The sequence below is a fragment of the Saccopteryx leptura genome, chromosome 1, assembly GCF_036850995.1.
Source record: "Saccopteryx leptura isolate mSacLep1 chromosome 1, mSacLep1_pri_phased_curated, whole genome shotgun sequence".
Classification (NCBI taxonomy): domain Eukaryota; kingdom Metazoa; phylum Chordata; class Mammalia; order Chiroptera; family Emballonuridae; genus Saccopteryx; species Saccopteryx leptura.
In genome coordinates, this window is record NC_089503.1 from 324,660,633 (window position 1) to 324,673,700 (window position 13,068).

The following is a 13,068-nucleotide window of genomic DNA, read 5'->3' on the forward strand; positions in this document are numbered from 1 at the left end:
TTGCTATAATTCAGGGGATGATAAGGAATGTTGCAGAGTGTATATCTCTCCATGGCAAAGAGGATGGTTCTTGTGTTTGCTCAGCAACTGTTTTCCCAGTGCTTTCTCCGTGCTAGGGCTGTGGTATGACCAAGATAGATGAGACCCCTTCCCTCATGGAGCATAAATTTTAGTGGGAAGAAATATACTTGTTCACAAAAATTAGGGAATATTTCAATGCTTCATATTCATTTTAAGATATTCTCTAATTTTTGTGAGCAGTATAGATAGTATTTATAAACAAATATATCATATAATGTTAGGGAATGAAAGGAAAAAATGAGCAGAACAAAGAGATGAGAGTTAGAGAAGGCCTCTCTGAAGACCCCTGAATAAAGGGAGGGAGACAGCTATGTTGAAACGTGCAGGGAGAGCATTCCTGGCAGTAGAAAGCAAATGCAAAGGCCCTGAGGTAGAATCCAGCTTGGCAGGTTGATGGCACCAGAAGGTCACTGTGGCTGGAGAAAAGAAAGACAGGGAGAGAATGGAAAGTGATAATGTTTGGATAGGGGAGTCAGGCCATGTTGGGTCTTGAAGGCTTTGGGAAGCTATTAGAAAGTTATCACTAAAGGCATGGCAAAGCTAATTTAAGCTATAAAAAGATCATTCTGGTTGGTGTGAAGAATGGGCTTTGGGTAGGATGGAAGGTAGAGGCAGAAAAACCAGTTGGGAAATGATTGTCATTGCCTAAGTGATAGAAGATAATGGCCTGAAAGAGGGAGGTGATGAAAGATCAGATTGAGGATATGTTTTGAAGGTAGATAGTTGGGGTTTGGAGATGGATTAGATAGGATTTGTGAAAAAAATGGAGAGTCAAGAATAACACTTAGGTTTTTAGGCTGAGCAACTTAGGTGAATGGCAGGAAAGAACAGATTTGCAGGTAGGGGTGGCAATTCGCAATGTTTAGTTTGTGATGGCTGTCTTTCATCACAGTGGATATTTCAGGTAAGTGGCTGGATGTGGGTGTCCGTGGAGATTGGGGGTCATCAGTTTATGGAATTTAAAGCTGGTAGAATGCATGTGATCACTGGAGTGTGGGCGTTAACTGAGAAGCAGGCCGAAGACCAAACCCTCTAGCGTTATGGGATCTGAAGAACAGGAGGTGCCCAGGAGGAGGCTGGGGGAAGCAGGCCGTGCGGTGGTGGGTGGGAACGGGAGAAGTTTGGTGAAGGATATGCAATGAGGTCAGGTGGCGGGTAAGTGTACATTTTATCTTTGGGGTGTTTCCTCCATTTTTAGTGGTTTTTCCATCTTGTCTATGGTGCCCTTTCACCAGATCCCTTTAGTTTTCTCACCCCAGATAACCACTGCTCTAGGTAACAATGTCTCCTGATTGGCAGCATCAGCACCACCTATGGCAGAAGGATTATTGAAAATGAAAATTGTAGGTTTCACCCTAGACTTCCAAATGAGAAACTCCAGGGGGTGGGCCCAGCAAGCTGTGTCTTAATAAACTTTCCAGGTGCTTCTGATGCGCCCTGACGTTTGAGAACCACTGCTGTAGGAAAAAGAGCGGTTAAAGTGAATCAACGAAAGATAACAGACGAGGCTTTCCCTTTTGAGCCATCTGTCAAAAGCCAAAAAAAAAACAACCCCAAAACAAAACCCCAAAAAACCCTAATAGTGTATTTTAAGTATCAGCTAGTAGACCATTACCATCTTCATGGGGACTGAGGGACAAGAAATCTCCTTAAACCCTACAAATCACGAAAGCGGGCAGCTGCCTCTTCTATCTTTGGTAATGGGTTCCGTTGGAAAATATATAACTTGTAAAGAATTATACAGCTCTCTGACTTTAAATAGAGACAATGAAAATTCTGGCATTTTAGTGGGCAGTCCAAAACCTCTAGCAACAATTTAGAAATTATTTTGGTTAAACACAGCATATCTACCAGGCAATTTTAAATAGTGTCCGAATACTGAGGCATATAATAATAATGGTAGAACATTTGTTGAATTGTTAATTTTTGTTCATAAAATACAACTCAAATTTATTTTAGCTGTTTAAATAATGGAGTTTAATATATATTTAGTCAAGCATTATAGTAGTAAGGGCTTAAGGAGATTAGAAATAAATGAATCCAATTAAAGAACATCTGTGAGGTTTGATATGTTATAGGTGTGAATGAAGTGTTTGCACAGGAACTGTAAAGAAACCATTAATGATTGACTATCTAAAAGAGGTTTAATCAAGAATAAATGATATAGGACATCTTTTAAAATATTTAAGTTAAACAAATGAAGATTCATACATTTGAAAACAAAGCATGTCATCATTTTTCCTGCATCTTTTCCTAGGGAGTTCAAACTCTGAGGGTCTACTTCTCTATTATCTGCAGAAATGCCAGTATCTTTGTACTGTGCAGAAAAGAGCAGAGCTTCCAACAGTGCCTTGAGACTTGCCCTTGTAAGGCCCTGTGGGGAATTTGGGGACCCTGTGGCTTTGAGTTTGGGATCCAGATTTTCCAGTGTTACAGGAAGGTTATTTCCTTATGACCACAGGTACCTTTTCTGTTTTTGGAGTTTGTGTGGACTTAAAAATTGGATCTGTGGTTCTACCACCATTTCTGCTAGGAGACATTTTTAGAGTTTAGGAATCAGTATTTTTTTTTTTTTTTTTTGTATTTTTCTGAAGCTGGAAACGGGGAGAGACAGTCAGACAGACTCCCGCATGCGCCCAACCAGGATCCATCAGGCACGCCCACCAGGGCACTATGCTCTGCCCCTCCGGGGCGTCGCTCCGTTGTGACCAGAGCCACTCTAGCACCTGGAGCAGAGGCCAAGGAGCCATCCCCAGCGCCCCGGGCCATCTTTTGCTCCAATGGAGCCTCGCTGCAGGAGGGGAAGAGAAAGACAGAGAGGAAGGAGAGGGGGAGGGGTGGAGAAGCAGATGGGCGCTTCTCCTGTGTGCCCTGGCCGGGAATCGAACCCGGGACTTCTGCACGCCAGGCAGACGCTCCACCACTAAGCCAACCGGCCAGGGTCGGAATCAGCTTTTAAGGGTGAGAAGAACTAGGTAAGAAAGCTGTTCCTATGAGAATTAAACTTCAATCTCATACAAGATGGTAGGAGGCAGGCTCCCCATAACTTATTGATCTTAGGCATTGGAAAAGTTTAAAAGGGGACAGACATTTGGAAAACTTCAGCTTAATAAGTGGTGAGGAAAGAGAGGGGGATGGACCCCGAGGGTGGGAGGTAGGAAAGAATAGAAGGGGATGGAAAAGAGGGGCTGGAATAAGGTGTGCACTGTATTTTTTATTTTTTGAAAAATCTAAAAATAAAAAAAACTTGGTTCATATTAGTATCACTTTTTCTTTTCTTTTATTTGGCTTTCCCCCACCCAAAAAGGGGCTAAAATCAAGAGTTCTAATTGTAGGAGAGGAGACTTCCCCTACTCAAGGAAATAAGAAATGAGAAAGTGATAACAGCAACAGAATTTGGAATGTAGAGCAGGAGGATTCATAAATGTGCCTACAACGTTGGTAGCTAAGTATAGAACGAATTCCCAGGTATAAAAAAGTGAGGTTCCTTAGAACAAGGAACTTGGCCCCAAATAGGGTTCACTCCATTTAAACAGTGATGGATATGCCATCTCTTGCTCACATGAAGCCAAATTATTTTAAAAAGCTACACAATTTTTTTTTAATAAAGAAGAGTTTCTTTTCTTTCAATTATAATGAATGATTTAAGTTAAATTCTCCAAAGAAGGAACTACGAAGCCATACAGTACCCATGAAAGCCTTCAGAGACTGGTAATTCTGTAAGGAGGGAGGGGTGGGAAATAGATTAGAAAGTCAGTGAAATGTGTAGGCGCTGATAGAGCATATGGACATTTAAAAACGATCAGTGGTGTGCCTGAAAAGTTGGACCTACGGGAAAGAAGTTTAATAGTGCTTTCTCTTTTGCCATTTTATATTATTCACAAAGAATAAACCCTGAAAATATTTTAAAAAGAAATTCAGGAACTATTTTTTTTTTTTTTGGATTTTTTTTTTTAAGATTTTATTTATTCATTATAGAGAGGAGAGGGAGAGAGAGAGAGAGAGAGAGAGAAGGGGGAGGAGCAGGAAGCATCAACTCCCATATGTGCCTTGACCAGGCAAGCCCAGGGTTTTGAACCAGCAACCTCAGCATTTCCAGGTTGACGCTTTATCCACTGCGCCACCACAGGTCAGGCAGGAACTATTTTAATATAATTTGCCTCAGTGTTTTTTTTTTTAAGGAAATATTTTTCTGATTATGAAAGTAATACATGTTTACTATAGAACAAGATAAGATAATGCAGAGAGGTATAAAGGAAAGACACAGAACATTTTAAATTTATTTTCTAGATATCTACTGTTGACATTTAGTTTTTGCCTTTAACTACATGTACATGCATATATGTTATGTTACATATATGTGCATATACTATACATGTTAATTTTAAAAGATAATTTTTCATGTTATTAATATTTTGTCATTAGAGTAACAGAATTTAATGACTGCATAATATTTTATCACTTGTGTATATCATAATTAATCTTTATATTGGTTATTTAGTTTTATTTATATTTGATTATTTACAATGAAATATAAGAAGTTGTATTGATAAACACCCTTGTATATAGATTTTTGATGCCTTTCTTTCACTATTTTTATAAGATATATTTTTAGAAGTGCAGTTACTGGATTTAAAGTATAAACATTCTTAAGACTCTTAGTAAACACCTTCAGTATACTCCCTTACCAGCTGTATATAAGAATGCCCATTTACCTGAGCAGTGGTGGTGCAGTGGATAGAGCATTGACCTGGGATGCTGAGGTCCCAGGTTGGAAACCTCGATGTGACTGGCTTGAGGGCAGGCTCACCAGCTTGAGCAAGGGGTCACTGGCTTAGCTTGAGCCCGCTGGTTAAGGCACATATGCGAAGCAATCGATGAACACTAAAAAGTGACGCAAGTACAAGTTCCTGCTTCTCATCTCTCTCCCTTCCTGTCTGTCTCTCTCTCGCTAATATATATATATACACACATATATATATTTATTTATATTTATCTCAGCTTATTTTCATTGGGATTTATTGTCATTAAAAAATCTTTGCTAATTTGAAAGGCAAAAATGACATCTGATAGCTGCCTTAATTCATATAGGTTATTACTAGTGGGGCTAACTAAGCCTTTTAAAAAATTGTGTTTTAGCAATCTGGGCATTGTTTACAGTTTTTTCTTATTTTTCTATTGAGGAGATATTGTATTGATTATCAATTTGTAGAGTGATTCCTCTGGGCATTTAAAGTACTATTCTTCCTCATTCCTTTAATACAGTTGTAATAATTCCAAATCAATGGTTGAGGATGAGATTAATATCACATAGGACGTGCCTGAATTATACCTTCATGAAAATTAACTGCATTGTATTAATAAACATAATAAGAAAACAATAACATAGAATCCATTTCTTTGGTTTAGGACCTCACAGAATTTCAGAATGATCATTCCCATATACTGGTTTTTAAAAAAACTCCTTGGGGCCCTGGCCGGTTGGCTCAGCGGTAGAGCGTCGGCCTAGCGTGCGGAGGACCCAGGTTTGATTCCCCACCAGTGCACACAGGAGAAGTGCCCATTTGCTTCTCCACCCCTCCGCCGCGCTTTCCTCTCTGTCTCTCTCTTCCCCTCCCGCAGCCAAGGCTCCATTGGAGCAAAGATGGCCCGGGCGCTGGGGATGGCTCTGTGGCCTCTGCCTCAGGCGCTAGAGTGGCTCTGGTCGCAACATGGCGACGCCCAGGATGGGCAGAGCATCGCCCCCTGGTGGGCAGCGCGTTGCCCCTGATGGGCGTGCCGGGTGGATCCCAGTCGGGCGCATGCGGGAGTCTGTCTGACTGTCTCTCCCTGTTTCCAGCTTCAGAAAAATGAAAAAAAAAAAAAAACTCCTTATATAAGTTTGCTTGTTTAGCAGATATCTCATTTATGTAGAAAGATTTGCCAGTTCTTGTTTTTTTCAAGTCATGTGGGTTTGAGATGAATAAGTTTATTGCAATGAGAATTATTTTGTTAATCACTTGGAAGTAAGTATCTGCTCTCTGTAAGATATTGTGCTAGAGAACAAGCAGAGATTGTTCTAACAGATGGAATTTTGGAGTTTGTTTTCAAGATATACCGTTCATCACACTGTGAGATAGAACTAGAAGTGCCAAATGTGTGAGAGAGGCAGTGAATGGTGTAGGGGCTCAGAGGGAAAGCAGGAGAACTCACTGTGACCCATGGGGGTAAGGAAACAAATTCAGATGCATTGTGGTTAGCAGGTCTGGATTTAGCTAATATTTCAACTTGTATCATGGGGTGATGCAAAGGTATTACACAATCCCTGTTGTGAGGATGGTGACTTTGCCACATCTTACTGACACATTACAGTTTTTGATTGACTTTTTGGTTGTTATTGTTTGTACCCAGGTCTTTCCTTCTTGAAATCACAATGTGATAGTAGACTTTGTGCCTAAGCCATTCCTTACCTTTGTGGCACCATCCACTCCAGAGCATGTTGGGTGAAACTTACAAAATGGAGCAGAATGATGTTTCTAGGCAGAGGCAATATTTATGTAACACCCAAGACTTTCTGAGAACTACTAAAACCGCCAAATCAAACGGGGAAAACCACAAGGAGCAAACACAAATCCACTTATTAGTATGACACTATTACATTTCCAAGGGCGCTTTAGCGTAATTTCCCAGCAGACTATCCTAGTCTGCAAGCCTCTCACAGTATGGAATCCTCCTTATCAGCTCTCTCTGCTGGGCTTCCTGGGAGCCTGACTATGAAGCATAAAGTAGGTCTCGCCGCTGTGGAGGTTTGCCCGGTGGCCAGGCAGGAACTCTGCCAGAATGTAAAGAAGGTCATGCACTTCGTGTAACAGTGACTCTAGAATCCAGTTAAAAAGTTTAGTATAAGGCACAGTCATTCCCACTTAATCCGATCACGGTTTAATGCAATCCTCTGCTTATTTCAGTCAGCGCCTTTGGAGCCAAATCAATTGTATGTCTTTGTTTTCACGTTTTCCTCAGTAATTTGATCACCTTCAGCTGTTTAAAAAAAAAAAAAAAACTCAATTGGGAAATCTGGCAACATCTTTTAAGAATTGCCACATAATATAAAGTCAACAAAGAAGCTCCAGAATGGCCAGCTACACAGCTGACCTGACAAGAAGCAAAATCCAGTTGTCCCAAATGGAAGTGGAGTACGATGTGGCGAGATGAAGAGGGAAATACTTGCAAAGACTCATTACTCAACATGAACTGATAAAATATTGTTGTTACCTTTTCTCTGTGCATTCATTCCAACTCACTTGAAGGTTTTAAATATGTTAGTGCTGCTGTTGGCATCATGGGGGCGTGTCTCCCAGTTGACATGATAGAAATATTAATCCATTTCTCTGAAGCTGAGAGTACCTTTTAGTGGTGAAGACACCTTCTATTTGCTTTGCAAGGGTGTCACACTGAGCTTCCCATGCGGGCGAGGCAGCATTTACCTTGTGAGTGGGTATGCATATTGCTTAAGGGAAGGCTGGAAGGCCAATGATGCAAAAATGGCTCCTATTAATTTATTAGAATTTGAGTAATTCCAAATATATACATGACTATTATAAAATTTAGAGTAGACTCCGATGGTTAATCCTGCAAATTGAATGATTTCTGACTGTCCATAATAAAATAAGAGGATTACTTTGGTCTGTGCAAATATGGGTGAGATTGACAATCTGCATGTACTAGTGATTACAAATTACCCACTGCACACTGCTTTCTGAGCCGAGGCAGCTGAAGATGTCTGCCGCTCTGGTAGAAGGCATTAAAGGGAGGAAAAGAAAACAAATGTAAATTGGTTTTAATAGCTATTTAAAAATATATGGCAAAAGGTGAATGCTACCGTTTCGTTCTTCTTTTGATATGCCAATCATGTTTGGGGGAACTGCAGGAGCTGTTCTTGGGATTGGTTACCTATGGAGTCCCAAACAGGGTCAATGTGGCACTTTCAGGAAAGCAGCAGAAATAGAGCAGGCTGTGTCCTTCCTTTATGAAAGTCAGCTAAGTCAAGTTCCTCACACCATATTCATTTTAGAGGCTAAGTCCTTTGTGCCCAAGTAAGTTATTTTGTCCTTCTCCACAGGGAAGCATTGCTACGCACACACCTAACATTGCTACGCATGTGCCTAACTTTGAGGATGTGTGTGATACAAGAACATGCCTCACTGTGGGAGGGGAGAGAGAGGTAGGGCCAGACTCCTCTTTGTGTCTGAGTTTGGAGGAGGGAAATGGAACTCATAATGTGATTCCCATCAGCAGCCAGCCCTTTAATCTATACAAATGAAATACTCAATTTAATAGAATTCTAAAAATAAAACAAATGCTTTGTTCTTAGTGAATCTGCCATTCAGAGCTCCTCTTGGCAGCACATCAACCATACTTGAAATGTCTTTAAGTGGATATTTTTTTATTGTGCTTTTCATCCGAACACATCTTTTGAGCTGTTAGAGTTTTGAAGAGGCTAAACTATTCTCAGAGTTTTGGTCTGTGCTGCTATAAGGTCCCCGTTTGCTGACTTAGCAATAAAGAATTTACCTTATAAGCTTAAAACTAATAGAGCAGCCTGACCTGTGGTGGCACAGTGGATAAAGCGTCGACCTGGAACGCTGAGGTTGCCGGTTCAAAACCCCGGGCTTGCCTGGTCAAGGCACATATGGGAGTTGATGCTTCCTACTCCTTCCCCCTTCTCTCTCTCCTCTCTCTTTAAAAATGAATAAATAAAAAAAAATAAAAAAAAAAAAAACTAATAGAGCAAATTAAAATGAGTTTGGGATAGAAAGAAATACAGTGTAAGGAGGTGTTTGCAATGAAATGGATTATAATTGCAATCAAAATGAAACTTGTTCTGGGAAAACTGGGTGTGAAAAAGTGCCACAGAGTGTGGGCATTAAGAAAGAATACATTCTATTTATTGAACATTTACCGTGTTATGAGTTTTTCATATACTATTTCATCTAAACCTCACCACATCCCTATGAATTGAGGTCTAGGTGGGTTGTCACATAGACAGTGTGACCAAACCCTGGTCTACCTACTTCATAGTCTTCTCTCAATTTGGTGGATTCTCTTTTGTATTTTTCTGAAGCTGGAAACGGGGAGAGACAGTCAGACAGACTCCCGCATGCGCCGGACTGGGATCCACCCAGCACGCCCACCAGGGGGCGACGCTCTGCCCACCAGGGGGCGACGCTCTGCCCCTCCGGGGCGTCGCTCTGCCGCGACCAGAGCCAATCCAGCGCCTGGGGCAGAGGCCAAGGAGCCATCCCCAGCACCCGGGCCATCTTTGCTCCAATGGAGCCTCGCTGCAGGAAGGGAAGAGAGAGACAAGAGAGGAAGGAGAGGGGGAGGGGTGGAGAAGCAGATGGGCGCCTCTCCTGTGTGCCCTGGCTGGGAATCGAACCCGGGACTTCTGCACGCCAGGCCGATGCTCTACCACTGAGCCAACCGGCCAGGGCCCTCTTTTGTATTTTTTGATGTGCACCAGAACATTAAGCATTTTTATTAATTCATCAAGAATATTTGCATGAATCTTATATATATATGTATATATGTATATATGTATATATGTATATATGTATATATGTATATATATATGCGTTTTCATGTGAATATTTAGAATTTCAAATCATTTATTGGTTTTAAATGTTATTTAAGCCTATTTGATTTGGAGTACTTCTGTCATTGGAAGCAATGCAAGAATTTAGAAAGAACTTTTCTAATTAGTTGAGATGCATACTTGTGGAATCTGAAAGTGTGCAAGAGAAAAACATTTACTCTCTGTTTGTAACCATGAAGTCCCTGTGCTAAAGTGTTGCATTAAGAAGGAGTGGTCAGAATTCTTTAGCCATGTTTTCAGGGGTGCATGGTGTTTGCTGTCAGTGTAGGTCCTCTCTGGCAGGGACAGGCTGGATACTCTGCTGTTCAGTGGAGCAGATTCCATTTGACGCAGAAGATGCCCAAGTGTTGGCGGAGACCTTACTTTAGAGCCCAACCTGCCTGGCTCACTGTCTCACATATGTGATCTCAGGGCAGGTGGGTGAGGAGCACTTACAGCCACTAGGGGCTTTTCTCACAGAGAAAGGCTGTTGGGTTGCAAGTTATTAGTAATCACTGGGGGAAACAATATTTTCTTGGTTGCAACTGTATCTTTTCCCTCTTCCATCTATGTGAAATGTGCAAATGGCATTGGGATACCACAAAATATCTCTTGGTTCTTGTCCTCTAAGAACTTAGAATCTACTGGGAAAAATAGCACATAGTCACTTGAAAAATAAAGTTTAAGGGAGAAAAAAGGTAATTTCTGGTCCCCCCTCGCCTTCCCTTAGGAACTGGCCCTGGTGTCTTCTTCACGTGGGTAGTGACTTAGTCCTTCTTTTCATTGATAGGTCTGTAGCCCCTAGGACAGAGCCCATACACAGACACTCAGTACACACGTATTGAAGGAATTAATGGGGTTAGCAATCAGAAAGGGCTTCATAGAGGCAAATGGAACTTAAGATATTTCTTTGTAAAAGGAGTTTTATAAATATATATTGGGGAAGAGAAAGTCAGGAAAATAAAATATCAGTTTGAGGAGAATTATTTTGGATAATGTGAGGAAAATTTTGAGATATTGTCAGAAAAATAGGTGGGAGTCACATTTCCACATTTTGGAGGGCATTGCATGTCTGTCAGAGGAGTGCTTAGCATCTGTGTTGTGCGTAGTCCTTAGAAGCAGTTGATTAGAGCAGTAAGGCAGACCAGAGATGTAATCAGACTTCCCAAGCCTGAAGGACAAAATGCATGCCCACCTTCTAAATTTCTGTTGCTCCTGTAGGAGGTGTTTTTCTTCTTGCACTGAGTAGATGGACGATTTTATATGAATCTGCTGTAATTTGTTGACATAGATCTCTAGACTAGTTTGTGGCAGTGATATTATTGAACCTGTTTTAGTGTCTATTCCTAGGCACTTGAAGGACCCTTTGCCTGAATTATACTTTTGCTTTTGTGTGATCTCTCTGTAGGAAAACAAATAAAAGCAAAAAAAGGTAAATGAATATTTGCTGACCCATGGAAATCTGCCAGTCACTTTTTCATGTATTACTATAATATTATTAATTTATTACACTACATATATCCACCTTAATCCAAAGAATATTAAAATGAATATAACATTTTTGAAAAGATGAACCCATTAGAGAAAAGGAAAAATAAGATAAAAATAATGGCCGCCAGTGGTGTCTGTTGCACAAAATCCCTGCCATGAGGACCAGTAAACTTGCCAGAGGTGGTTACAAATTGGACTCGTGGCTTGAAACTTTTTAACTCCTGATGCGGAGAGCAAAACATGATGAGTTCTATGATCCACAGTGTTCATGAAAGAAAAGGAAATCAAATGCCCAGGAGCAACCCCACTAGTTCTGGAACCTGAGAGGAAATTTTCCCATGAGCCCTCACAAAGAAGACTGTGAAGCATTTTACTTAGGCTGCCAGTGGGAAGGGTTGACACCCTCTTAGAAAACCGAGGCGTCAGAGGAGACGCTCTGCTTCCTAGAACTGGACTGAAGTGGGAGCTAGGGGCAGGGCCAAGGCTCTTATCTTCAGCCCCTTGGTACCTCAAGCCATAGATTTGCAATAAACTCTCTGAGATACACTCTTTATCCCCTTCATATAAATCTACAGTTATGCTTGTTTATTTGTTTACTGTTTCTTCTCCCAAAGGGATTGTAATCTGCACAAGGGCAGGGGCTTTACCTGTCTTACTATCCTTTCATCACCATAGAGCACAAAATCCGGGATATATTAGAAGCTTAATGAATATTTATTGAGTGAAGGGAAGAATGCAAAGAACTGGTGATAAAATGTACCTGAAGGTAACTGAATTAGTTAGGGATTTTTTAACTTACTGATAAACCAGGTTACATTAGTTTGCTGGCTATAAGAATATTTGGAGTGTTTATCAGAATTATTGATCTGGAACCGCTGATAGAAGATGTCCGCTGGCCAATAATCAGACAGGATCAGATGGCCGGGTGTCTGTTGAGATCACCCCACACAGGAAATCTTTAGCGTAGGTTTTATAATCCATACCTCACCAATGAGGACACATAAGATCTGAGTAGTTGAATATGTTTTTTTTTTTCTATTTATAAAAAGAAAAAAGAATTAATCAAGACATTTTCATAAGCATATACTATAATTTAGTTGTGGTATAAGTAATCCAAATATGGATTACTGTCATTCCTAGTGAGAGAAGGTATGAACTTCATTGCGTGTGGTGGCTAATTAAGGGCTATGTCCTCCCGCCTTGCAGAGACACAGAGTACAAAGGGCTGCAACTCTCCCTGGATCAGATCTCGGCCTCCAAACCAACCTTCTCCTATGCGAGCAGCTCCACTCCTACCATGCCTGACAACAGAAAGGGGGCCAAGTCGAGACTCTCCAGTTCGAAGTCAAAATCCAGGACTTCACCATACCCTCAGGTATGTGCATTGTTGTTCTGCAGATTTCTCTCTCTCTCTCTCTCTCTCTGTGTGTGTGTGTGTGTGTGTCCTGGTTTGGTCTCCTTGTGGAAGAAGTATGAAAACTGTTTGGGATGATTTACCTGGCTTTACTAAATTTAAAGCTTCTATAAATCTGGAAAGCTTTTGAAAACTATTTTCTCTCTCCTGTTCTTTCTTCACAATAACCATACTAGTAAAGATTTGAAATGATTGTGGTTTACTGCTTTTATATAAAGGTTGTGAGAGCCTCTGTTTGCAGTCAGAATCCTAACTTTGTTATCTCAAAGAGTTGATCCAATTTTTTTCCCTTCACGATGATTAGCCAGAAAGATGTAGCCAGCATAGCAAAATAGGGAAAACAAGAGCTTGATGGAGAAGGATTGAATCTTCGTACTGGAACTGAAGTTGGAGGAAATTAAGAAGTGGAGGCAAAGGATCAAGGATGCATTTCATTATGAGAGCGGAGCACAGATGGACTGTTTATGGGGAA

General features: G+C 40.8%; 1 protein-coding gene across 3 annotated transcripts in view; it reads left to right on the top strand.

Moving 5' to 3' along the window:
- SIM1 (SIM bHLH transcription factor 1) overlaps nucleotides 1-13,068 on the top strand; it is a 72,999-nt gene that overhangs the window by 28,455 nt on the left and 31,476 nt on the right. For all 3 annotated transcript variants that reach the window (XM_066358817.1, XM_066358818.1, XM_066358819.1), the window contains one exon: nucleotides 12,389-12,557. In XM_066358817.1, the coding sequence (XP_066214914.1) occupies nucleotides 12,389-12,557 (169 nt within the window). The remainder of the gene's footprint in view (nucleotides 1-12,388; nucleotides 12,558-13,068) is intronic.